This window comes from Nestor notabilis, unplaced genomic scaffold, assembly GCF_000696875.1.
Source record: "Nestor notabilis isolate BGI_N333 unplaced genomic scaffold, ASM69687v1 scaffold8407, whole genome shotgun sequence".
In the NCBI taxonomy this organism is placed as follows: domain Eukaryota; kingdom Metazoa; phylum Chordata; class Aves; order Psittaciformes; family Psittacidae; genus Nestor; species Nestor notabilis.
Window position 1 is genome coordinate 34819 of NW_009938007.1, and position 26997 is coordinate 61815.

The 26997-nt window shown below is 46.2% G+C and overlaps 1 protein-coding gene across 1 annotated transcript; it reads right to left on the reverse strand.

Moving 5' to 3' along the window:
- Positions 1-368: 368 nt before the first annotated feature.
- On the reverse strand, positions 369-23017 carry LOC104409286 (glycerophosphodiester phosphodiesterase domain-containing protein 5-like). Its single transcript, XM_010019116.1, has 15 exons — positions 22806-23017; positions 22067-22170; positions 20959-21052; positions 15143-15202; positions 13358-13456; positions 10604-10697; positions 9170-9315; positions 8728-8810; positions 7463-7613; positions 6370-6591; positions 5413-5570; positions 3873-4020; positions 2550-2632; positions 1254-1336; positions 369-400 (listed from the first exon to the last, which is right to left on the reverse strand). The coding sequence occupies exons 1-15, from the start codon at positions 22986-22988 to the stop codon at positions 369-371; spliced, it is 1740 nt and encodes a 579-aa protein (XP_010017418.1). The 5' UTR covers positions 22989-23017.
- Positions 23018-26997: the final 3980 nt, after the last annotated feature.

A 26997-nucleotide genomic window follows, 5' to 3' on the forward strand; every position in this document is an offset into this window, starting at 1 on the left:
ATCTGCAGCATGCCGCTGTGGAAACAGAGGGCTTATGCACAGCAGCAGGGATTACAGGATGACTGTGGGATGCCAGTGGTCCCAGAGGTAAATGGTGGCTCCCATGTGGTTCCTGCATCTCATCATGGTGTGCAGCTTCTTCATGGCTGCAACTCCACCTGTGCTCCCCTGCGCCCCAGGCATGGACTGCAAGAACAACTACAGGAGAGGAAGCTTGCAGCTCGTGTTCAGCAGAGTCACAAAGGCAAATGGCTCCTTGTCACCAGGGATATGAGCCCCTCTTGGCAGGTCAGTGTTTGCATTGCAGGAAGGCCATGGTCTGCTGTCCTGTCCTCATCAAGGCCACAGGTCCACATCCCTCTCTGCTGTCAGACCGCAACATTAGGCATGTTGTTGAGCTCTGGAAAAGAGGACACACAGTGAGCTGCTGAGACATCTGCAGTTGTCTTGTCAGCCATTGAGAGCAAACAGAACCTGGCTGAAAATGTGAGCAGCCCAGGCTGGGCCATTTAATCTGGATGATATCTCCATGGGTGCAGAAACCGCAGCCAATCCCACCCAATAGTGCAGACCCAAGGGTGCTCAGTGCCTCTGGGGTCTCTTTTCACAGCCTCATAGAGTAATGCATATTGGAGGGGATGCCTGGATGGTTCTGCCCCAATCTCTGCTTGAAGCAGGGCCAAATAGATAGAACCGATCAGGGCTTTGAGCAGCTCTGAGGGTGGAAATTCCCCACTGTCTCGTCCCTGTTTCAGTATCTGATCACCCTCATGGGGAATATTTCCTTTATTTTCTTTATATCTAGCCAGATTTCCAGAAGTTGGAGCTTGTGTTGTCACTGCACATCCAAGAAACATCTGGCTCCATCTTCTCTACCATTAGATGATTGGAACTAGATGATCTTAAGGTCCTTTCCAACCCTAACCATTCTGTGATTCTATGGCTGAAGACAGTGATAAGATGCCCCTTGATTTTCCCTCCCCACTGTGCAAACCCAGATCTCAAATGTCTCATCCTCCAGCTTAGTGGCCCCATTAAGTTCGCTCCCATTTGTCACAATCTCCTTGGTACTGAGGAGCCTGAACTGGAGCCAGTTCCTATACATCACCTCACCGGTGCTGAGCAGAGGGAAGAAATCACTGCACCTAAGACAACACAGGATGCACCCATCCTTCCCCACAGCACGGACACCCATCACCACCCCATCCATCAGGACCCCAGCTGCAGCTAGGGGATGTCCTTGCCCTGCTCACCTGTCTTGAACTTGTTGTAGGTGCCATTCTCCAGCATCGGGTCTTCGTCTTTGGCACAGCAGGAGAAACTCCGCTCTCGCCACCTGCATGGGGCAAAGCACCTGGGGCAGGACAATGCTTGCTATGGTTCCCCTTGCACCTCCCTGGTGCCCTGGATGCCTTTTCTACTTTGTCAGGGTAGGATCTGCCCTGGAACATTGGGGTTTGCTCAGGTCCTTTCCAGGAAGGGACTCCAGCGCACGATTGATGTCTAAGCATCTGCACTTCATGTGTGCAACAGCGTTTTGAAGGCAACTTTGTGACTAAATCTTGTTTTGTGAAAAGTACTATAAGAGCTTAAAAGTCCCAGAAATGTTTGTGGTTTTGATGGAGAAGAGAAGCTGCGTGAAGACCTCAGAGCAGCTTCCAGTATCTGAAGCGGGCTCCAAGGATGCTGGAAAGGGACTCTTCGTCGGGGGTTGTAGTGATAGAACAAGAAGTAATGGTTCAACTGAAATGGGATATTTAGGTTGGATATAAGGAAGAAGTTCTGTACTGTGAGGGTGGTGAGGCACTGGAACAGGTTACCCAAGTAAATTGTGAATGCTCCATCCCTGGCAGTGTTCAAGGTCAGGTTTGGACAGGGCTTGGAGCAACCTGGTCTAGTGAATGTGTTCATAAAGCTGACAAACAGGACTGTGTAGGGCCCTCAGGCACTGCTGATGGTCCCTCACTCCCAGCAGGGCTGGGAATGCCCTTACTGCAATTCCAGGCCAGAAAAGGTTGTTATTTGGCTGCATCAGAAGCTTCTGCAGGGCCCTTGGAAATGCACACACAACATGAACATGAGCCTGGAGGAGACAGGCATGGGAAGGTCTGATGGTGGTGGTGATGCATTGCAGGGGTGATTGTGAACCACCCTGCAACCTGTAGCCTTGAAAGCAAGGTCAAAGCTTTCCTCCTAAGTCAGTCCAATGCAACGGTGTCTAAATAATATTAATATAAAAATCAGTTCCTTTCTCAGCCCATCAAATATGATAGCTTGTTTATGATCCTACCATAAATCCACCAAGTATCTACTGAATCCCGAGGGTAGATGATGTCTGAGCTGCCAAAATGGAAAGGGAAAATGAAAGCAAGCCGTAGAAGCAGAGAGGTTTTGGGAGGCTTTCAGGGCTTTCTCCTAGTTCCTGAAGGGAAAGGTAATGTTCTCAAGAGTAGCTTTAACCCTTCAGATCACCTGAAAGCATCTCTCTTTAAAAAAAAACCTGGCGCAAAGGATAAGGTTAGGATGGCCATTAGCAACTTGATAGTTACCAGTGCAGAGTAAAGATGAGTGAGATGAGGAGCATAGAGGTCAGATCTGTGAGGATCCACATGATGTTGTACTGCTTCGGAGTCTGGAAGAGAACAACAGAAGATGTGTTCACCACCAAGGACCCAGAGATATGCTAAAAAGTTGCTCAAGCTCTTTCTTGCTGCTCAAATATGGCAGTGTTCAAGGCCAGGTTGGACACAGGGGCTTGGAGCAACCTGCTCTAGTGGAAGGTGTCCCTGCCCGGGGCAGGGGTTGGAACTGGAGGAGCTTTAAGGTCTCTTCTAACCTAAATCATTTTATGATTCTGCAGTTCTATGGGTGTATGAATATGGCCATTCAGATGCCTGGTTTGCATGTGCAGTTACATCCCTCAGGTATTTAAACTATTTGGTGGCAGTTCAAAGTGGCCACTCAGTGGTGGGTGTTGGTGCCAAATCATCACCCTTCATAAAGATCTGTGGTGTGGCCAAGAAGATTGAACCACATCATAGTGACTATAACAGGGACCTCTTGTTTGTATACACAGGTCCTGTAGTTTGCTCTGCTTCTCTCCAACATTAACACCAACTGAGGGCATCTCATTTTCTCTGGCAAAACTGTCCTCAATTGACCACCACAGAGGGTCTCGGGTGGCTCCTGCTTCAAGTCTAAGAGCACCTAAGCTTTATCCTGAGACTGGACCTTCACCCTCCCTCAGAATGGATTGAAACACTGCAGTCGTCTGGATGGCAGCATCATAACATCTACTTCAAGAGTGTAAAGGCAGTTATTCAAACTGATAGCCTTTAGGCTGCAGGAACTCTGGTGGGACCCAGGTGCTCCTGAGCCCTACAACTTGTCCAAGGCAGAATAGGGAATAGACAAGTTATGTGGAAAAGAATTTCTTACGGCAAGGAAGGGTTATTTCTATGGTTGTTTCCCTTGAGCTTGTAGAACAAGACCAGGTTTGAGGAGGGCAGTAGGAAATGAGGAACTTCTGACAAGGTGCTTCAAAGGCTAGAAATGGAAAACCTCATGCACCAGCTTGTGCCTCCAAATGCCCTTCCTTTCTTCACATGCATCTCAGGATGACTTCTTTACCCTCATCTCAAGGCTTGAGTTGCAAATCCTAAGAAGCAGGATGCTTCTACCTCAGCCAAGTGCAAAGAGAAGGGTATGGTGATACCTGGAGTGGCTCAGAGGTTGCAGGTAAGCCAGGTTTCAACTCAGGTGCTTTTCATGCAAAGGGTCCTTTATCCATGCATGGCCCACTGTCTCCAAAGGAAACCATGAACATCCCAACCCAACTTCTTACCCCTGGGACAGGGAATATTTTCACTTACCATGAGGAAAAGTGGCTGGTTGAGATTCTTCAGTATATGGACGGCATTGGTGGTCACAGAGTGTGCTCCAGAGCACCACGCCAGGGAGAAGAGCCATGGCTCACTGATCACATAGAAGTTGGTGGTGATGTTTGCTTCAGCATATTTCCTTTAAAAGACCAAAAGGCAACACATTTGTGTATTGGTTTACATACACAATACATTTTGACATGGTTTTGTGGTGGACTTGTCAGTCCTGAGGTAACAGTTGGACTTGATGATCTTAAAGGTCTTTTCCAACCTAGTTGATTCTATGATTCTATGAATAACCTTCATTAAGCAATGAGGTTAGTACTTCCTTTGGGCTGAATCAAGGAGAGACAGCAATGTTCTGTAAGAAAGGCTCGCTTTAGGACCTGGATAAGGAACAGAAAGGAAAGCCAACCAGCCAATGATTAGTCATTCACAATTGGTCAATACAGAGTTGCTGATCTGCTGGAAGCCAACACAGTTTAAATGTCTGAAAGGTCAAAACTTTGCTTACTCTTCTGCCATGTCAATCAATGAAATGATGTGTTTGTGATCTCCCAATAGTGTGTTCAAAACCACCTCAAAGCTGGCTACACATGATGCAGTTGTTTGCTGCATCAACTCTTCCTTTCTCAAGTTCTTATTAGCTATTGAAACTTAAAATGAAGTAAGAACATACTTAGTATAATGGTAAAGGAATGTGTCGTGGGTATCAGTGTTTGTAAATCTACCTAGGATCTATCCAGGGTTTACCCAAAATGATCCACCTGGGATTTTACATCCTGTGAATATTATCATTCAGAAAACATCAACATTACTCTCACCCAAAGGATTAAACTTTTTCTATTCTTCTTTGTTTAAAAATCAGATTTCAACGTGTTTGTGCACTGGAAAGGGCTGGACACATCAGGCTGTTATTTCTTTTTTCTTTCATATGAGAGGACCATTTGGGAAACTCCCACAATGAATGTGGAGCCTTCCATTGGAGAGATGACATTTTCAGTGCATCACAAGCAACAGAGTACTGGTAGTAACAGACACAAGAACTGAAGTCTCCGAAACACCAGCTACAAGAAGGTGATGGTCTCTCACCACACCATTATGTGCTTACACTGATGTCTTTGGAAAAGCCACCACAGGAGGTTAAATAGTTGTTCATTCTCCATGATTCAGTGCAGGTGGGACTGAGAGTGGCAGGAATAGAAAGACAAGAACTCAGAAGTCAGCTGTGGTGTTCTACCCAGAAGATCCTCACATCTCAGTCAAGTAAATATGGACTTGGGGGCAGCAGTGGTGTAATTACATGTCACCTCTTGGCCATACACAGGGTCAACAGTAGGAGTGAACTACAGTCCCTTACTCCCAAAATGCAACAGGGATGGCCACTTGATCTAAAGGATCAAGTGCTAAAAGAACCTATAATGCTATAAGATCCTGAGGCTGGTCACTGGAGGGAGACATTGCCACACGCATGAGGCAAACATAGTCCAGGTGCAGTTCAACTGTACTTGGGGGTGAAACTACAACCTACCGGATATCTTCACTGGACATTTCATTGTAGGCCAGATTGAGTTTGACAATATTGCTCATCAATAGGTCTTCGACTGGGGCCTTTCTGCCCCTTGTCTGCTGAAACCCAGGAGCAACAGAGTGAACAAAGGACCTCATGCTGTTCTCCAGCCATAGGACCTGCAGGCAGCAAGAGGACACTGAATTCACAGCAGACATACTAAAATGCCCTGCCCTTGACACAAACCCAGTAGAGATAACATCTTGAGGGGCTTAACCCAGCCTGTCAAATGACATGTTTCTTTCAGTGATCAAAGGACATTTGGATGCAGGGTTAAAACCTGCAAGACATTTTCATCAAGAAAAAAGTATTCACTGTTCCTTGCTTATCATCTTGAAATCAGTGAGTACCTTTCACACAGCCCAACAAAAGATGTAGTGTTTGAAATGAATGAAAAGTCAGCTTTGGTTTATGGGAAAGGCAACAGAAAATATTCTCCCCTTCTCCCACCATGAGAGAAAAAGTTTCAGCAGACACAGATCAGGGTAACAACTCAGGCATTAATGGGTACATAACCTGACCCACATGAGTTTAGCATTTATCCATTGCTGGAGGAAGGCAATGAAGGCTCCAAACTCCATGTATCTCAATTTAAGCCAGGATTTTCTATGCAATATATATAAAATAAGCATGGGTGGCAGGGAGCAGGCTGCCAGTTATTACAATTATGAAAGGATGTCATCCAGGGGCTAAGGCATCAGCTTGTATATAAACTAACTTATTTCTCTGCTGCTGTAGGGTTACACAGTTTTGTACCTGCTGAGGAACAAATAGGAATATAGTCCAAATGATGCCTCTTAGAATAAGTGAAGTACAAGGAACCAGACTTTATGCAGGCAAAATCATGTAGGATTATGATCCCAAAGTTCCAACTTGGAGAGCAAGGAAAAGGGATATGGAGGAGTGAAGCCACCTTACCAGATGGGGCCTAATCCCTGACTCGAAGATGACTTCCAGCGTTCTGTTGACCCATGAGTCCCTGTAAGGATGATTATCTGGAGGGCGGTAGAGGTCAAATATCACGTATTTATTGTGACTCTCGGCGAGGCGCAAGAAATCACTTAGTTTGTAAATTGTCTGATTCATTGCCCAGCTTTGGTCTGCCTTTGACAGTAAGCGGATGGATAAAAATGGTTTGTCCTAGAAGTAAAGATATAAAGAATGGAAATCAATGAGGCTGTTGCCTCTGGGAGTTCGCTGGATCCAAAAAACTCCTCTCTCTAAAAGGGAAAAAGGTTGATACCAGCCCTCAGCAGCGGCTATTTCATTTTGCTTTGGTCTTCTACCTGTACAGAGGAAATTCATAGAATCCCAGACTGGTTTGGGTTGAAGGGACCTTAAAGCTCCTCCAGCTCCAGCCCCTGCCCCGGGCAGGGACACCTTCCACTAGAGCAGGTTGTTCCAAGCCCCTGTGTCCAACCTGGCCTTGAACACTGCCAGGGATGGGGCAGCCACAGCTTCTCTGGGCACCCTGTGCCAGCGCCTCAGCACCCTCACAGGGAAGAGCTTCTGCCTCAGAGCTCATCTCAATCTCCCCTCGGGCAGGTTCAAGCCATTGCCCTTGGCCTGTCCCTACAGGCTCTTGTCCAAAGCCCCTCTCCAGGTCTCTTGTAGCCCTTTTAGGCACTGGGTGCTGTGATAACACTGCTTCTGGGACTTGAATTACACAGTTCACAGCTACCTCTGCTGTGCTTCTCAGTCCTACTGTGTTAGCTGTGACTATCATACACAGCCCCTTGCACAAGTAGCTCTTGTCTTCTTAGCCCAGCCCATGTGTTCTGCTGCTGCCACGATAAGGAGCCACAGGAACACCCACCAACTAATTGTTATAGGTCTCCTAATCCTAAAAGCCAACTGGACAAACCAAGGAGGCGCAAACTAAAGGATTCCTATTGACTTCTTCACATTCTGGCTCAACCAGTAGTTCCTCTCCCAGCATTTATGCTATAAAGTAGTATCCAGCTGGTGTCTCTTCCACGTCCAGTTGATGATAATCCTTTATGGTGCTTACCTTAAGGAACCACTTTCCAGCATTCAACTTCTGCAAGGTATCCCAAGAGAAAAACGCAGCATTTTTGGTAACGTCATTGGGGTAGACCTCCTTGATGTTCGTTGTTCTCCTCAAGGTTTTGTCATGCATGAGGAAAGGAACCCCGTCATAGCTGTTGGAGAGCAAGAGTTCAGGTTACCTGGAGTGAGGGTTTGTTCCTGGTATGAGCAGACTCAGGTCAGAAGAACATGTGGGCCATTGTGAATGCAGCAGTACAGCCTCCCTTGTTGCATAGGGTTGGATAGGGAGGAACACCAGGTTATTTCCAGCTTAAATACTGTTGGGTGACCTTGGAGAAGCCATGCTTGTCTGTGCCTCGGTTTCCTTGCAGGCAAAGCAGAGATGGTGGCATTTATGTTTGCCAACCCTCCAAAAAATGGATAGTAACTTACGGTTGAAACCTCTTTTTGCTGACACCGAAGTGTTTCTATGGGTTCTGGGGACTGAAGTCTAAATAGACAGTGATGGAAAGAAAGTGGACCTTTCTGTAAGATGGTAAAAGCTCCATCCCTGGCAGTGTTCAAGGCCAGGTTGGACAGAGCCTTGGGCGACATGGTCTAGTGTGAGGTGTTCTGTGTTCATGCCCATGGCAGGGGGTTGGAACTGGCTGATCTTAAGGTCCTTTCTTACCCAAACCATTCTATGATTCTATGGAATTAGTAGACCTTTCTGTAAGACTTTTCTTATAGAAAGGTCCACATCAGTAGAACACCTAAACGTTAGTATTTTCCTCATTCAGTGCCTGGAAACTGCTCATCCATAAAAGCATGTTAGCAATTCATGGCAGTGGGTGCCCCAAACGAATGCAACTAAAGATCTAATAATTAGGGCAGTGCTGTCACAAGTCTGAACACAACTTTCTGTTAGTTTATAGGCCTGATAGAATCCTCACTGTGACCTGGAAGTCAAACTAGGGGAGAGACTTGTCTTTATATGCTGCAAAGCATTTAAAAGACACTGTAGAAATAATGATTGTTAAAATCAATAGCTACAGCTTATTGACTTGCCTGAGAACAACCATGCCCTACAGCCCCTATCATCACACACCAACTGAGCCACCCTGTCCCAGTCATCAGTAAAACCTAATTGCCTGGAGATGCATGTCTTCAAAGCCAGCTCTTAGAAGAAGAACCATAGAATGGTTGGGTTGGAAGGGACCTTAGAGATCATCTAGTTCCAACCCCCAAGAAGTGTGTATTCAGTGAGATGCGATGTTTTCCCCTTACCTAATGGTGACATCTGTTTCAAGACCTGCCCCACCATGTTCAATTGTCTTCTGAAATGACATCTTGGTGTTTTCTGGTGCCAGCTACAAAAAAACCAAAAGCACATGAGCAAATCCTTTTCAAACACACCCTGGAGGGCTCTTTGAGTACTTTCTGTATCCTTGTAACACCTCTGGCTTTTATCATGGGAACATCATTATCTTGTTAAAGTCTACTGTTTGTTTTCTCCCACTTTAGCCACCAAACCCATCGTATCCCTTCAGGAACAGTGTTACCCTTGTTAGAAACCCCATGCAGTGAATCCTTTAGCATGCAGTTCCAATTAGGAATGACTCCCCTTCCATCACCCAGAGATTTCATGGGAAAAAAACCCAGAAGACAATGATGAAGGTAGCAAGACACAGGATGAGGAAATGATGTAAAATAACTTCTCCAGACCTACCATTGGTGCTCCACGGTGTCCAATGAGGTCTGGCTTTGGTCCAAGTGTCCCCATCTGTCTGATGCAAGGAGAGTACATCCCCAGAGGTATCAAGAAAAGAAAGAGAAGGATAGCCAGGTATGGACCAACAATTATCACCTGAATAACTGAAAGAATTTGAAGGAGGAAGGCTAGAGTTAATCCATGTGATAACATACAGGTTTGCCTTGACTTCTAAGACAGCCTTCCAGCTAAACAGCTGTTGGGCTTTGTCCCATCTCTTTTTCCATCCCTTCTTCCCCCTAATATCCACTTTCTCTCCAAACAGTGCAAGCTGGAAAACTAACTGGTCAAAGCAAGGATGTGGGCTAAGTCAGGACTGTAGGTTTTGTGCTTTAATTACATCTCACTGTGCCTTACAGCAAGACATGGCCTTAATTTCTCTTTCTTTAGAGGTGGCGCAATGAAATATCCCCCATAGGTAGAAAAACAACCTTCAACAGAAGGATGCTTTTGTTTTTTATCTTACTTAGATAAGAACAAGCAAGGTTTTGAAGTTTCATTCACAGTGAGGAAGAGGAGCCCAGGGAGCCTTCACCTTAAGGAACAAACCAGTTCCTCTGTGAAATGAGCACCTATGCATCAACATCTCCTTCTTGAATGGGTACCTCCACCCCTCTGCACTTTGCATCAGTGGCTCTAGAGGAACGTGGGCTTACATCAAGCTGAAGTATTGAGCTAGGAGTCCATTAGGCTTGGTAAAGTGTAATGTCTGGGTCCCAGCATGTTCTCCACAGCTATAGTTCAATAAGAAAAATCATGGACAGGAAAAAAACCTGTTTTCACCAGTCCACACTGTGATTTCTATTACAAATCAACATCTGCAGATGGGTGTCTTGTAGATAATTTTGCCTATAGGGAGAGCCTAAGCCAGAGAAGAACAGCCAGTCCCAGATCCAGGCTCTTCTGCAATTGTTCCTGGCATCTGGACTTGTCATTACACTACTTGGTCACACTTGTTGGAGGTGAACATGAACTCCCCATAAGATAACACTTGGAACTTATCAAAAAGTTCTTTCCCCTGTTTCAGATGGCTTCTCCTGAGATGCTCTGGTCTGAAGTGGATTTACTGGACTGGAGATCCCTTCTGAGATATCAAAGCTGAATACAGCAAGCAAAGGTCAGGCTGAACAGATCTCCATACATGACTCAGAACCTGGGTATTTCTGCTAATCTCCTCCATCTCAAGGCAGGTCACTGCCTTGCTATAGGCCAAAACTGTGCAATGGAGCATGGAAACCAGTAACACACCAGGACAGCCACAGGACATTGCGCAGCCCAAGCCCCATTAATTTCCCTGGGATACACAGAAATCCACAGTCTCCTGCGTGCTTGTTTTCCCACACTGATGTATGTCTTTTGTCATACAGGGAGCCGGCAGAAGAGCTACTGTACCTTTCTTATCTGCTCTGATGGCATGAAAAGCCACAGGCCAGGACAGGAGGACCATGATGGCTATTGCTCCTACGTGGAGGTAGGGAGCTGTGATCTGGCAAGGAGAGAAAAGGAATTTATTCAAAGGATGAAACAAGGAGACACATGGAAACAAACCCCAACATGGTGAAAGCTTTCCACCTGGATGGGCTCCTGATGCAGGTAAGGACATGGATAAAGATGCAGAAAGGACATGGAGTTGTTGGAGCAAGACCAAAGGAGGCCATGAGAATGATCAGGGGCTGGAGCACCTCCTGTATGGAGACAGGCTGAGAACATTGGGGCTGTTGAGCCTGGAGAAGAGAAGCTGCTGGAGAGCTCAGAGCAGCTTCAGTGTCTGAAGGGGCTACAAGGATGCTGGAGAGGGACCTTCATCAGGGACTGGAGTGACAGGACAAGGGGTGATGGGTTCAAACTTAAAGAGGGGAAGTTTATATTAGATATAAGGAAGAAGTTCTTCACAGTGAGGGTGCTGAGGCACTGGAATGGGTTCCCAAGGAAGTTGTGAATGCTCCATCCCTGGAGGTGTTCAAGGCCAGGTTAGACAGAGCCTTGGGTGACATGGTCTAGTGTGAGGAGTCCCTGTCTATTGTATGATTCTAACCAGCAATTCAACCTCTATCCTGCACCTGCATTGGATGAACCAAACACCTCTGGAGTTTGGGAGAGACATGTGCCCCTTGCCAGACAGAGGAGTGCTCCTCACTCTACTAAGTCAGCTGAAGGAGACATGGCTGTCCTCATCACACAATTGCCATCACTGTATGCCATCATCTGTGAGCATCTTCCATGGAGGAACCAGGTTAATTCAATCTAAACCAATCCAGTCTCATCCAGGTAATAGTCATCTCCACACCACACTGCAGCTAAATCATTAAACTGATGTTAACAGACCCAAGTGCTATTTACACCTATATGGAACTAAATATTGAGGTATAAGAGAAGTAGATACATTAAATAATACCTATTGCTGGGCAGATGTAGTAATTTTACATGATCTTTTTCATACTAAAGATTAAACAAGAAGATCAGAAGCTAAGAATCACTCCTATGCTTATCATAAATGCATGAGCAGAGCTGGAAACCAAGCAGGAAGTGTCACTTGTACAGACCCTGCATGGATATTGGTATGGCACCTTTCATAAAACTAGGCAAATCTGTCAAAGAAACCATTCCATCCTTTTCTCCTGCTCATCAGAGCCCTGTGATTTCTATTCCATCTAGAACTGAGAGCTATTAAGGAATCATAGAATCACAGAATAAACCAGGTTGGAAAAGCCCTTTAAGCTCATCAAGTCCAACCATCCCCAGCAGTGCCAAGGCCACCACTAACCCCTGGCACTGATGTCTCGTCTACCTGGGCTGTGAACACTTGCAGGGACGGTGACTCCAGCACTGCCCTGGGCAGCCTGTTCCAATGCCTGAGCACCCTCTGGGCACGGAATTGTTCCTCAGCTCCAGTCTAAAACGTGCTAGGGAAAAAAACTACCCAGATGCAAGCCTCTCCTATTGCTTAGTCCATGCCTGATTCTCTAAGCTGGAAGGGCTGAAGAAAGCAGCAGGCGTTGAGAGTTGTTGCATGTGATACTGTCTGCCCTGAACACTTGATACCAACATCTTTCAACCAGAAACAGGTTTCAGTTGTGTAAACAGAGGTGCCATCTGAGACATCCAGGATATTTGAGATAGCTTTCTAGGGCTAAGGGACATGACACAGGATCTACAAGAGATTGATATCCTTCGGGAACAGCAGTTGGAAGCCATGTGAAGCATCTCAAAGGGCATGAACACCTGAAATAAACAGCACCTGTGGGTAATCCAAAGGCTTTTGTGTCTCTTTCTCCTCATCCACCTCTCCTGGAGTTTGTAAGGGGGAGGAAAAGCTGATGGTTTCCCATTACCTTTCCAGTGCATAGCCCAACAGTTATCAAACTCTGTAGAGCAGAGTGCAATTAAACACACCCTACGAACACTATATCTGTGATTCCCCTTCCAAGCCACATGTATTGTTCTCCCAACACTCACAAGCAATAAGCCTCATGGTGGAGAGGTGACAGGCCCAAATAACATCTGCAAGGCAGCTGTGTAGTCAAAGGCTATGTAATTCCTTCCAAATACATGTGGGGACCTGGATGCTCAGACACTAAACAGCACTGGGTAGCTCTTACCTCCATCTTCACACCTAGTGAGAGCTGAGGAGGCCACCAGACCATGCACTCTGACCTTTTGCATCAAGGATGTTGTCCTACCTGATGCCTACATGATTCCCAAACACTCAGTGCTGTCCTACCCAAAGGAGATGAAGCTTTTCTGAATCACAAAGACTGAAATTGTGCTAATGCTGAAGCTGCTGAACAGGTAGGATCTGATTAGGTAGAAAGTTCTTGCTCCAGCAACCCTACCAGCCAAAGGGGTCTGATATACCTGCCCTGGGCACCTGGAAATTAGTCCTGCCAAAGAAACCCTAACAGACTATTGTGACTTCCCAACCTGAGACATGTTCCATCAAATAGCTTGAAATTCAGCCTCAGGTCTTGGCTTCCTTTCTCCCAACAGGCAGCATCAAGTCATAGTAAAAGCTTATGTGAAAGTACATACCCTGACAGGAAAACCCATGTGAAATACACCCACTGCATGGAATATTTTTTACCCATTATCACAAAATGCATCTACAAACAAGTTGTTCTTTCAAACAGACCTCCCAACCCCTCTTACCTGGAGCGACAGGCGGACAGTTTTCCACTGATCTCCCCAGAGTACCGATAACACAAAGAGGGCTGTTACAGAGCAGCTCAGCACAATTAAAGTCCCAATCTGGGCAGACAAAGAAGACATAAATCAGCTTCATCATTTCTGTGCCATATATTTGACTCACAGGCTTATTTAAGCAGCTTGGACTTAGTAAGTTTAGGATGTATGAGATTGACTATACCAGCTCAGAGACAGAGATCTAATGGGACTAAAACCAGACTAATAGTGCTATTGATCAGCTTTTCTGTATGGAAAGACTGATCTTAAGAGTTGGGTACCCACCTAAGTCAGCCCTAAGGGCTCCATCTATAGCCATTGGAGAAAGAGAGGCATTTAAAGAGGCAATCAATTCCTGCTTGCTCTATGGTGGAAGATGCCTCTCTATCTCTCTGTTGATGTAGATGGAGCTTAGATGATCAGTTCACATTAAGTCCCTGGCAGATAGCTAAATTTAGAAGTGATGAATCCCATCTAGAAGAAACAGCAACACAGCTTCCTTATGCTATGAGCTTCTTTACACCAGCTTCAGCAACAGCAAACACGCCCATAACCAAGAGATGGGAGTTCACTATTTAACCAAAGAATTGAAGATGTAGCTCAGTCTGTTCTTTGGCTTCTTGCTCAGTTTGGTACCTGCACAGTGGTGATGGCAGGCTCTGCTTGGTACATGATTTTTCTGCTGACAACTAAGTGCGGGTAGAAATTGGACCAATGCCCCAACCATTCTTCAGGGGGATCCTACAGATCAACATCTTAATAGTCATAGAATCATAAAATGGTTTGGGTTGAAGGGACCTTAAAGCTCATCCAGTTCCAACCCCTGCCACGGGCAGGAACACCTTCCACTAGAGCAGGTTGCTCCAAGCCCCTGTGTCCAACCTGGCCTTGAACACTGCCAGGGATGGGGCAGCCACAACCTGTTCCAGTGTCCCTAATCTGTTCCTAATCTCTTCCACCCAAGCCTCAGGTTTTTTTTACAAACTGTTTTACATCTTTCTGGTTCCTTTGGAAGCCAACTTTCAGTAGTAAAATGACTGTATATCCATTGTTTAAATGAAGAAACACAGGATCAAGTACCTGCACGTTCAGCTATTCCCTTCCACTGCAAGATTTGCAACCACATTACATTTGCCCCACATAGCCTCAAGAATTTCTTAAGGAAGGTGATTCTAATGCATCATTTTGCAACAACAGCTCCCTGAGGTTTTGTTTCTGCACCATCAAAACTCCATGTGGCATTTCCCAAACCACCCAAAGGCCAAAAGGCATAAGGTGCCAGGATGCATTGGAAAACCCACGTTTCTTCTTCTTCCACTACTGCTGGAGGCTGCTACTTAAACTTATGCTGTGCTTCTCATGAACACTTTGCTTTTGTCTTCATGTTACCGCATGTAGATGTGTCAAATACGGACAACTTCACCTGAGTGAGTCACTGCAGGCTCCTTTTAGAGTCAGTGGGGAAAAAAAGACACTTTGAAGTGTGATTCATCTCATCTTAATTTGGATGTCTATGACCAGCTGGGTGAGTTGTGTCCTCAGCGTATTAATTTCCTTCCACTGACTACAAAGGGAGTTTAGGTGATCAGCTCAGGTGGAGGTACCATTCTTACAGATATCTAAAGTCTCTTAAGATTAACTTCTTGCCTCTCTTGCTTCTATCTCATAATCTTTTTCATGCAGAGAAACACTAGAGACTCAATTGATCTAAAGCATGGATTAGAGTTACCAGAAAGCCGTGAGTCTCCCCACCTTGTGACTCCAGTGTAGGTAGAGCTGCTGGCCTTCTGCAAGCAAACATAGAGCCAGGACCTGGGGAATCAAGCAGAGATTGTTTGCACCCTGGTAGTGAGGTACCTCTGGAATTACTTTTGCATTGGGAAGTCACTTTACACTAGGTCTTGCTGCACAAAGTCAGGGCTGTTAACAGGACAGGTATATAGAGATAGGTAAAAATGCTTCTGAAATGGCCTAGCACATATCAAGGCTGCCCTGCAGGATCATAGCCCTTTCAAGGGTACTTCAAGGTACACACTTTCAGTGCCTGTTCTTTGTGAGTACAGACTCTGAAAGAGGAATGATGTCCAGGTTCAACTGCTGGGCTATGAACCAATATAACACTAACTTCACCTATTTTCTGTGCATTTGTTGTGATTTGTTGCATACCAAGCATGGGAGAAAGGTCAGGGAGTAAAAAATGCCTCTAAACTACCACCAAAATACAGAGCAGACAGCAAAGGAGGCAGCACTTCCCCAGGAATCACAGGAAACACAAGAGACAGGCACATCTAGGAAGAGGGAAAACTGCCTTGTTGATTAAAGGACTCTGGTTTTTGTGGCTGGCATGTTCCTTCCCTCCAATAGCAAGGTGGAGCCATTGGGGAAGGTTCTTGTGCAGCACTGTGCAAACCCCAGCCAGGACAAGGAGAAGTCTTGAACACCAAGAAGCAAAGATGAGGAAAGCCAGTCTACAGCTCTGATGGAGCAACTTCAGGATGTCCCAGACCTAAGCAACCAATGAACCTAGTGATGAATTTTACCAGGTGAAGTACTTCGCTGCCATGAAAACACATAGATGCTCAGGCATCCGAGTGCCTGGGGCAAGCTTCCCCATCACTGTAAGGGACAATTTGGGCACCAGCATCACCAGATATCAATGTTTAGAGTAAAGTATCTGTTAGTAAGCATCAGTGCTTCACTGGGAAGGATCATTTAGGATGCAGACTGTAGCACAGCGGGGTTGTATGAAAGTAGGACATACAGATTTAGAGGAAGAGGCTCTTCTCTCCCAAAATACGACTGCAAAGGAATGTAAGCTGTTTCCCATCCAGCTACAAACACACACTCTTATGAAGCAAGCTATAAGCTCAGCAGAGAATACAGATCAGCTTTTAAGTGCTTCTTGACACGTTAGCCTCCTTTAATCGAATCCTACACCCAGTACATGATGAGTAACCATGGGAGCAGCTCTGAGAGAATTGAATTACTGCTAAAGATCTTAAGCCAGCCCCATTTAAATGAGCTATTTCAGAAAAGGGAAGAAAAAAGACACATTGCCCCTTTTCTGCAAGCAACGTTATACAAAGACCTGGTCCTTGCCTAAGGTACAGCCAAACACTTATTTCACAGGCCATGTTCAACCAGCCTCTCCCCTGCTATTGCAGTACAACTTCTGTATAAATGATGCATCACCTCTGGGAATGCCATCGGAGGGAGCTCATTTTTATGGATGGAAATAACATCTCATTATCAGCTTAGAAGAAGCAGAATCACCAGGTTCCATCCTCAGAGGGTGAAGAAGGAACTCTTTCAGTTGCATGGCTGGGCACTGTAGCAGAACACGTCCTTATGGACCAGTGAGCTGATGTGATGTGCACCACCGAAGCTTAACTTCTCAAGCCACGATCACCTAGCTTCATCCTGCTCCTCAAAAGCTGCCTCAGGACCTGTCCAACATGCTCTTCCACAGAGAGCAGCTGCCTTTAGCAATGTCTCACATGCTTGCACCTAGAACAGGACTTGCTCAGGTAAAGGAACAACCAGCACCAGCAGGTCTGTCACCTTCAAACTGCTCCATACATATCCTGGAATTGTCTAATGCAAGTGCAACATGTGGGTTTAAGTGACCAGTATGTTTCTGACTATTACTGCTGAGGTTAGAGCCAAGGTCCCTCTTGCCAGCCCCTCCATCTTCCTCAGTTTTACAGCCTCCAACACTTGAATTCTTCTCATCTTTAGTATGAGATGTGGATGTGTCTCCTCTCCACCATCTACCTGCAAAACGGTTCTTGAGGGATGATTCCCATGAGTAAGAGATGGATTTGCTGCAAGGATTGCACCTCTGTCTCCCTCTTTCTGAGTGGGTGCACTGACCACAAGGTTTTCCTGCCAAAGGATGGACAACAGACTCTTAGCCCCACTCTACTTCAGCACAGGAATGACCTTGTACTTATTTCAGTGCTGCTGGTGAGGCTTAGGCAGGCTCTGAACCTACATCCACAAGGACATGGAGACAGGCATTTAGACACTCAGCTCACCTAAAATACCTGCATACTTTGGTGGCCACAGGAAGAACTCAGGTCCCTACATTCAGCTTCTGGCAAAAATACAGCGCCTCAGAACTTGTCTGGTACCCTACTCTCTTAGGGATGGATGTTTGAGGTCACTTTTTGGACCTCAAGGCCAATGCGTTGTTTGAGTTCTCTCTTAACCTGCGAATGGAGAGGCAACAACACATCAGAACCTCTTCACTTTGTAGAGCAACAAGTCACCTCCCCAAAACCCTTAGAACAAACAGGTTGAACTGCAGAGATGGAAATATCATCTGTTCATGTTTGAAAGACGGAGAAAGAAACGATTTTTCTCCTCCACAGAGCATGAATGCTCCTGCAATTAGACCCCTCAGCTTCAGCTTTAGCTCTAACGGGGGTGAGAAAATTGTCTTAGGGAGTGATAACAGTTGAATTAATTGAAACTGATTGTCTGAATGAATTACCATGATGCCTGTGGACAGGGAGCATCTTTGAACAGGCAGCAAGGGGGGTTCTGTGAAGCATTTCGTTCAGCTGCTGGTGCCCAGTGGGAAGCAGAGTGTTTGCTTCAATGGTTCACAATAAGATCATGGAAGCAGGTTTGCTCCAGTTGGGAGTTATCCTTAAGGAAGGGTATGGTGCCCACAGACAAAACCACACCAGCCACTGGCTGCTATAAACATCTTTCTGCTCCAACAAGGGCACCGATGTTTGTTTTTCTGATGTGATGGGCTGCTGATGTAAAGCACCACAAGGAAATGTTGCCTGGGTGAAGGTCTCCAGTCCTTCCTGCAACACATGTAGGGAAGTCTGCACCCAACACTGTTCAGCCAGAGCATGGGATGTAATTCATCATCGGGGCAATATATTTGGCCATCAGTTGTTTGAAATGTATTAGGGTGATTCAGCTGTCATACAGCACCCACACTGATAGGTTTATTAGATGTGGAGGGGCTGAGTTGCAGGTATTGGCCTGTGAGGCTCCTAGTGTTTTGCTGTGTGGTTCATCAAAGGCTGCAGTGAAAGGCCAGGCACAGTGACAGGGAAGCTCTGCAGTGCTGGAGACGTGATTCTTGGTATAGTTCTTCTCTGACAGGAGCCCTGCTGGGATGAGCATTGCTGAGCCACAGTTGCCATCACGAGACCCCGAATGCAGGTATGTGACCGTGGTGTGACCCTGCATGTTTTGACATAGTGGGAGTGTGAATGGTGGCAGAAAGAGGGGAGACTGAGATGAGCCCTGAGGCAGAAGCTCTTCCCTGTGAGGGTGCTGAGGCGCTGGCACAGGGTGCCCAGAGGAGCTGTGGCTGCCCCATCCCTGGCAGTGTTCAAGGGCAGGTTGGACACAGGGGCTTGGAGCAACCTGCTCTAGTGGAAGGTGTCCCTGCCCGTGGCAGGGGGTTGGGACTGGGTGAAGTTTAGGGTCCCTTCCAACACAAACCATGACAACCTTTCTCACTCCCCTTTCCTTCAAGACCTGATCCTATTTAGCTCACAGCTCTGACAGTGCAGGGTCTCATGTCTCCCAGTGCTCCCTGCTTGAAACAGATGCATGCAGCAATCTTGCCAAATGAGACATGGTGGCATGCGGATGCAACCAAAAGGGGTGAATGTCCTTTGATACGCAGCAGATTTGGGTGGCTCACTTAACAGCTTCATGAAAGCAAGGAGCAAATGAACCCTCACTGCAGCAGCTGTTCCCAGAGCAGGGCAAGCTCTGAAGTGTTTCTCTTGAAGGACTTGTCTGGTAGCATCCAGGCTACTTGTGTTTCTTCAGGTTTATCCATACTCATCCTCCTGAGGAAGGTAAATGCTGTTAGCCTCATCAGACAGAGCTGAGGTGCTGGGAGGAGGAGGATGTGCCTACACAATTGAAGAGTGGGACTGAGACTGAACTGAACCACATAGGACACCAATTTCACCTTGTGTTTTCCTTTGTGATTTTACTTTGCCCATCACCTGCCCTGATAGCTGTGGTCTCACATTCATGCTGCCAAAGACATGAAACTCCTCTAAGAAAGTCCACTGCTTGGACACTGGATCCAGACAGAGCATGGCCGAGCTGATACACCATCCCCAGGGATCTTCATACTCCTCAAGCCCTGAAAGTCCTTTAAAGCCCATTTCTAGCTATGATGGGTTAGTCTGATCCTGAGGTTGACTCCAGATCCACAGCCTGCTGTGGTAGGATCTCAGAGATATCCATATCATGTGGGCATCTCTGGCAAAGCTCCGAGTTGCCCAAAGCAGCATTATAACCACCATATTATTCTATGGCCAGTGGAAAAGCCACACAGGCTTTGCTGAATAACAGATATTGAGCCCTAGAGTCACAAAATCCTTGCAACTAAATATTGTTATTTGTCCTACTCAGAGCACTGTTAGTCCACAGCTTTTATGATGTTATTGATGGCTGTGGGCATGGCCACGCTGTCCTATTTATCACTTTAGGGCTTTTATTGCTAGCACTAGAATAAAAACCACTATTTATTTGTCCTCCATCAGGGACAAAGGACCCCAGGAACCTATTGTGTTAAGCACTGCCTGAACAAAGCAGAAAGAGATTCCCTGCTGGGAGCAATTAGCAGACTGACTGTGGTGACACAGGAGGGAACAGGTAAGAAGAGTGGGAACGGGGGATAAAAGCTGGTTGCCAGTCACAAAGGTGAGTCAAAGCCATAACCTCACCCTCAGCACTTCAAAGTGAAAGGTGCAGCAGGCCTGAGACTGAACGTGTCTGCAAGTCCCTGGAGTTACAGTGATTTTTTAGCCTGTAGCTCTGATGCAGAAGGTGGGGAAATAGATGCAGATCTGTCTTTAGTTAGGGGGGTTTCTCATGAAGGAAAGGACAGAGAAAAATGATGAGTAGCTAGAAATCTTAGCTGGCTTGGTAAGTTTCCATAAGTAAGTTTCCATAAAGTATGTTTCCAAAGCAAATTGCAGATCAGAAGTCCAGAGAAAATGGTACAGGATTTGGAAGAGTGAAGCCTGCAGGAATATTGCCTCTTCAGGAATAAACCAGCATCTATTTCACTGTGATCTGTGACCACATCTGCTGTCTCTACATGAAGAGAAACCCTCCAGCAAAGCTGAGTGAGTCAAGGCAGCTTCAGTGATAATGTTCCCCTTCTTCTAACGAGCCTTTTCATTCAGGATTAGAGGAATAACTCAGCTTTGATGACATATCATCACTATATGACTCACAGCTCCATTCTTCCCTGCTGCTTCCCCTGAGTCTAAATCCAGCCACTGCTGGCACAGCTTTCCTTGGGTTCAAGGAGAGACTGGACACATTCACTGAAGGGAAATCATAGGGAGAAAACTACATCAGGCTTAGAGATTCCTGAGCTGAAATTGGTCATCTGCTATTGGGCACGGGGAGAAAAAACTGTTAAACACTCATTGTGTTCCAAATCTTCCCCAGGTATCCACTGTCTGTGGGATTAGGCTGAGCTTTGGTCTAACACGTTAAAGCCATCCTTACGTCTACTTTTTAGGGCTATAAATCATGGTCAGCTTACAAGGAGCATTACTTACCAATAACAGCGTGATGTACGTGAACAAGAGTGCAGCCACACTCAGGAGAACCAGAGACCAGAGGAACCAGAAGCCCAGGGTCTCATAGTTATACCTAAAGAGCAATGAAATAGTACAATAGTGGTTTGTGTTTAGCACATGGAGGGGAGCAACAGCCTCGTTCCTCAAAAATGGGACATTTTCAAAGCAATAAAACAAAGAGGGGGAGAGGAATAACCTACCCTGTAACATGCAAATGGGGTTAAAAGCATCCTTCCCCAAATCTATGATTGCATTAACCACCCGACTAACACCTCAATGTGCTGGGGTGGTAAAACACAGAACCAAACGTATGGGCTTGCTCCAGAGAGCTCCCAGTCTGCCTGTAAGACACAGCACCTTGCTGCAGACAGGGCAGCCTGGGGGAACAGTAAGATGACATGGCCCAGGCCAGCAGCACATCTCATCTGCCTGTGGCTGTGTAAGGCACTGCAGCAGGAAGGAGATTTGAAGCAGAAAACACCATAAAGCTGGATGGATGCAGAGGTATTGCCCAAAGATGAGAAAGGGAAACTTTTTACCCAAAGGCTCAATAAAGATGAATAACATTATCACACCTTTCCTCTCCATAACATTTGAACTGGTTTAATTTAAGGACCAGATTTGCGTAACTGTTGCCTATGTACTGCAGAAGGAGAGGATTTGCATAAATCCCTGCTGGTTATTCCTTACTTCTGAGCCTGGGAACATGCAATTCTCTTTCTGTGAGATAGCTGGTGCAATGCCTCTGATGCCAGCCACTACATAACCTCAGAGGAAACAGGACGAGGGGAAAAGACGACCCAGAGAAGGAAAGGAAAGAGATTTTTAATCCACTCACAATTTTTGTGATGATGATTCTCTCCTTTCTTCCAAATTCACACTTACAGGTAAAAATTGCAGCCAAGCAAAAGGCAGAGCCTCAGCACCTCTGAAGTCATTGACCATTCAATTTGGATGCTGTAACCAAGAGCTTAAGGAGCCAAATCTTTGGCTCATGGCTGAAGCTGCTGGGGAGGGTGCTCATCGCTTCCCAGCCACCCAAGAGACCTGCCCAAGGAGTGAGAGAGGAGAACAAGATGGTACTCACCAGTCAAAGTTATTGTAGTCATTTTTCGCTTCCCCACACATGTACAGAAAGACCAGAGAAAAAAAGAAAGCTCCAACAAGCAATGGGAAAAACATGCATTCCCGCTGGAGAGGGAGAGGAAGGACAAGTGGTCAGAGCCTTGCCTGCCCCAAAACAATCAGAGCATGTTGCAAATACTTAGAGGGTGTTCTTAAGACACATAGCTTGGTGTTGGACCTCCTGAAGTAGATATGGAGAGGACTTCCCCTCCCTGTCCCTTGTGACCAGTGGAATGTCCTCAAAAGTATACTCTGCAGTATTCACTTTCAGGGGAAACAGACCTCATGCCTTCACAAATGAACAGGGCTTTAAGCACCTCAGAGGGAATTGCATTATGCAGCAGCCCTCTTTGCAATTCTTGCTGCACACCCACCCCAAATTATACGTGTTTCATTTGATCCTATGGCTTTGAGATGTTTCACCGGTTGGGAAGGTTTGGTGCAAGGTCCTTTCCAGCCACCACACATTTGTTAGCTGTGTGGTGGCACAGGCAAACTGAGCTTGCCACAGAAACACAGCAATACATAGAATGATTCAAGCACTTAGAGCAGAATCTAACAGTATCTGACAACCCAATAGGTCTCATTGGGCTCCAAACGATGCTGGGCAAGGATGCCTTTGGCCCACAACATCAACCACTCGTTTCTTGGACTGACCTGTCCCTAACACAGGAATCTGTGCTGATTTAGAGCTAATTTACCATCTTGCAGCAGCATTTCCCAGGCTCGGCCCTCCTGCGCTGGTACCGCTTCCACTGGCAGGTGTAGAAACCAGCCAGGCAGGAGACAAAGGGCTGGTGCTCATAGCGCTGAAGCAAGCGCTGACGTACCACCTTCAGCTTCCCAAACTTGAGCTTCTTGAAGCTGCTGGAACTGGCCTCCATCTGAGCAGCTTTATCTCATCTTCCTCCTGAAACAAGACCAGGGTTTTATGGGGAGACTCAAAACCTTCCTTTCATAAGCTTTTCATACCAGAAAACAGGGAGGAAGTTTCCTCGAGAGGATGCTGAGACCAGCAGGAAAGGGTGATGAGGAATCTCTACCTAATTTTATAGACCTGAGATATCTAAGCAAAAAGCATGGTCTTTTCAAGTCCCCTCAGCAGTCAGTGGTGCTCCTGGTAGTAACTTAGGTGCTCTGAACCATAGAATCATAGAACCCTAGAAACATAGAATGTTTGGGCTGGAAGGGACCTTAGAGATCATCTAGTTCCATTCCCACTGCCATGGGTAGGGAACTTCTGCCTCCTTTTGAGCTCTGGGAAATGAAATCACTAACTTATGTTGAGAATCTGCATGGAGTGCTTAAGTCAGATGAACCTGAACCTGGGCTTAGCCATAGGAATCAGTTCAACATCACAGTGACCTGTCTGCAACCTGCTATCAGTTTAACTAGCTTGTGTAGGAAAGGGACTAAAACCCTCCTGGAACACAGCTCTTAACCTGGCAAAACTACAGCACTGCAGAGTCTGACCCCTTCAGAACAAGTGATTTCCTGTCTGAGATAGCTTTACATGGCACAGGTTTTTAGCAGTAGAAAGAGAAGCTGTAAAGATGCACACACACAGGATCTTTTCATAATGAAGAACTTCAAGAAATAACTTGGCAAATTGCAACCAATGTAGTTAACAGCAAAGCAAATAGCACAGGGGGTTGTGCCAGCAAAGAGTGGTTCACCCAGCAGGGAATTATCAAGACTGCAAGGAAAGATTTAGAAACAAAAAGTCTTGTGGACAAGAAGCACCATTATGCAGCACTTTAATACGGAGACAGCCAGACATGTTTTCTGTTGCATTAAAAAGAAGCATCGTATCCTTAAGTCCATACCAACCATATTCAAATCCAGGCCTGTCTGCTGCCAAGTCCCAGCTTAGGATTTATCTGATAACAGTCATTTAAGGACAAGAATGAACAATTTGCTGCACTATACACGTGGATAAAATGCACACAAATAGTTTGCAACTAAGGCAGAGCCCAGTGTGTCTTTGCAGAAATCTGTGGATAAATCCTTGCACATCGATGCTTCCAAAAAACCAGATCAGTTTGCAGAAAGCACAAATAAAACAGAGCCATAAGGCCCTGTTTCAAGTTAAAACTGAAATGATGCATCCCTAGTGCCCCTTCCAAATGTTCCAGCCTGCTGGCAGCTGGAGAGTAAGGATAGAGGATGGAAGTGAGACAAAAGAGGGTTCAGTTTGGACCACTACTAATAAGCAGTGCCCAAGCATGCCATGCCCTGAATGTCTTCCTGAGACAGATGTATCTGCCTATCCAGGACAGTCACAAGGAATTGCACACTCTTGGATACGGTGGGGTCGAGCCATCCTTACAAGCTCAGTAGTATCAGATCCTGGCACCAGCAGGTCACCCCATAGTGAAATATTGATGCCAGTCTCATGTGGCAAGATGTGATCCTGCTCTTGAATTACCCAGGGCACAGATGGGAGATGTGGGCATTATGCCACCAGCAAGTGGTGCATACTCCAAGTGATCCTGCTTGTCCCCATCAGCTGGCGTAAACCCTGCAACTACCAAGTGACCCCAGCCACCTCTTTTGAACACATTTGAGCCTTCAGAGCTCTTAGCAGAAGGGTGTCCATGCCAAGGGGTTGCAGTATTTGTTACGTCTTACAAGGATCCCTAAACCATGAGTTCCCCAATCACCAACCACAGCATCCATTCTTCCCCAACCCTTCTCCTTCAGCAACAGGAATTCAGGACACTGCATCAAAACCATTAGCTTGGCTGGAAAAAGGCCATGAGGTTTGTTACTCACATTCCTGGTGTGGGCACGAGGTTCACACATCAATATTTACCTACGAGCACACAGGATTTGGCAGGAAAGCAGAGATTACAGAGACATCCAAACACTGTCCGTTCCATCTGGCTGGCCACAGCAGCACATCAGGTGTTAAATCTAAGTGTTGGTCTATCCCTCATAAAAGTTGCAGTGATGGAGATCCCACCAGCTCCCAAGACAGGCTAATCCAGTCCTAACTAGCTTTACTATTAAAAGCTGGGGGCTTTCCCCCCAGTGCCTGGTCTCCCATTGTACACTTTAAGCACGTTACTTCATGCCCTGCTCATGGTGGATGTAGAGAACAGCTTAAACTTTTCCTCCCTTACATATTTCACATACTTACATTTGGGCACCTCCCCTTAAGCCTTCTCTAGCCTGAACAACCCCAGCTTTTCAGGTCTTTCTTTGTAGTTCATGTTTTCTTCTCCTCAGATGTCAACAGTCACCTGCTATTTGGGATTTTCCTTGCATTTCCCATGGGGTTTGGCACATGGTAGTGGTAACAGGATGTGGTGAACAAGCCACAGCCTCTCCAGGGCAGACCTGTTCACCCATAGCACAGGCTACTCGATACCTGGAGCATCCAGCTTGTCTCATGTATCAAACATTGTCTGGCCTCGTCTTCTGAATGCTTAAATACTTCACCCTGGGCTCACACCCTGCAGCTTTATGCATCACAGCATAAACATCAGGGGCAACTCAGCACAGATTTGGGCTACTTCACTCTTCCTAAGAAGAGCCCATTTCCCTCTGCAGCTCTGCAAGATGCAAGTATCTGTGATGCATTTACACTGTGGTGTTGCTGGTGTCAGCAAACACTCCAGTGGCAACTCCAGAAACTCCTCTTAGAGGCAACAAGTCCCATGTGAGGATAAGGAAGACAAAGACAGCCAGAAACATCCTTCTCAGCTCAAAACGCACTCAGAGCTCCAGGCACTCATTTCTTCTCTTCACCTGTGTCTTTCCACACATCACTCCTTCCCTTTTACCTCCACATCTTCTTCTGGGTTCCTTCCCTCAGGTGCACGTAATTCTGCTTAATGTAATGCAAGCTCCCTCCGTAAATCTCAGCCACCCTGCAAGTTCTCCATGACCCTCCATGCCATGGTTCCACCCTTGCTCACAAATCACCAGCCTCTGCTACAGCTATGATGGGGCATTCAGAAGCCCTAACAACATCTCTCCCAACACCTGGATGAACCTGCAATGCCTCAGACTGCATCAAACACTGAAACATTTGAATTCACACGTATCTGATCCTAACGAAGATAATATTCCAGCATCCGGACCCAAAAAATACCTAAGGGACAAATACCACCACAACATATGGTGGATGCAGACACCAAAAGACATATCTGTGTTAGGATTTGGAGCAGTTCAAACATTACCAGGATGTAGCAAGAGACCTCACAGTGCTTGCATCTAGATTTGAAGCAGTGCTGCTAAAATTGAGAGGTCTTCTGCAATCCTTCCTCATCAGGTAAAAGTAAATGGATAGAAGAGGGAAACAGAAACTTGAATCCATTCTCTGGGAAAGCCACGGGAGCAAAAAGCAAGCAGGAAAACATGCATCAGGAGAGCAAAGTTTAGGACTCCTTGGCAAGTGAGCCGTGAAAGCAGTAACATAGGGTTTTCAGCTCAATAAACGCAGGAGCCCTCAGGTCTTTCCCTTGCAGACACTTTGCTTGCTCGCAGATAAGAGCCCCTGTAATCACAGGCAGTTGAAAAGTGCTGCTCATTTCCCATTGCTTGACAGGGAGTGAAGAAAAGCACGAGAAATAGCCCAGGGGGATGATGAAGGAAGGAGCAGGAGAGAATAAGCAGGAAACATTCAGCCACAGAGACTGAACTCAGAAGGTGCCGCAAGAGGAAAGGCCAGTGTAGAAACAAGGAGAAAACCCCTTGTCTTTTTTGGTGCTTTAGAGCTGGGGCATTCATCTTTCAGGGCTAAACATGTACAGCAGCCAAATTTGGCATTGTCCTATAGCCTCTTCCTTGGGCCTTTTAAGTATTTCTTTCCCTTCCCCTGCATCTATCCAGCTTTCTCCAACACAACATCCTACAATGTGCAGGGACCTTTCCAGATGCTGCAAA

Coding starts and splice junctions, on each gene's coding strand:
- LOC104409286 (XM_010019116.1), bottom strand. CDS start 22,988: ATGGAGGCCAGTTCCAGCAGCTTCAAGAAGCTCAAGTTTGGGAAGCTG. Junction 8,811..9,169: donor GACACCGTGGAGCACCAATG/GTAGGTCTGGAG, acceptor GTTTTTTTGTAG/CTGGCACCAGAAAACACCAA. Junction 401..1,253: donor CTACAACAAGTTCAAGACAG/GTGAGCAGGGCA, acceptor CCTCTTTTCCAG/AGCTCAACAACATGCCTAAT.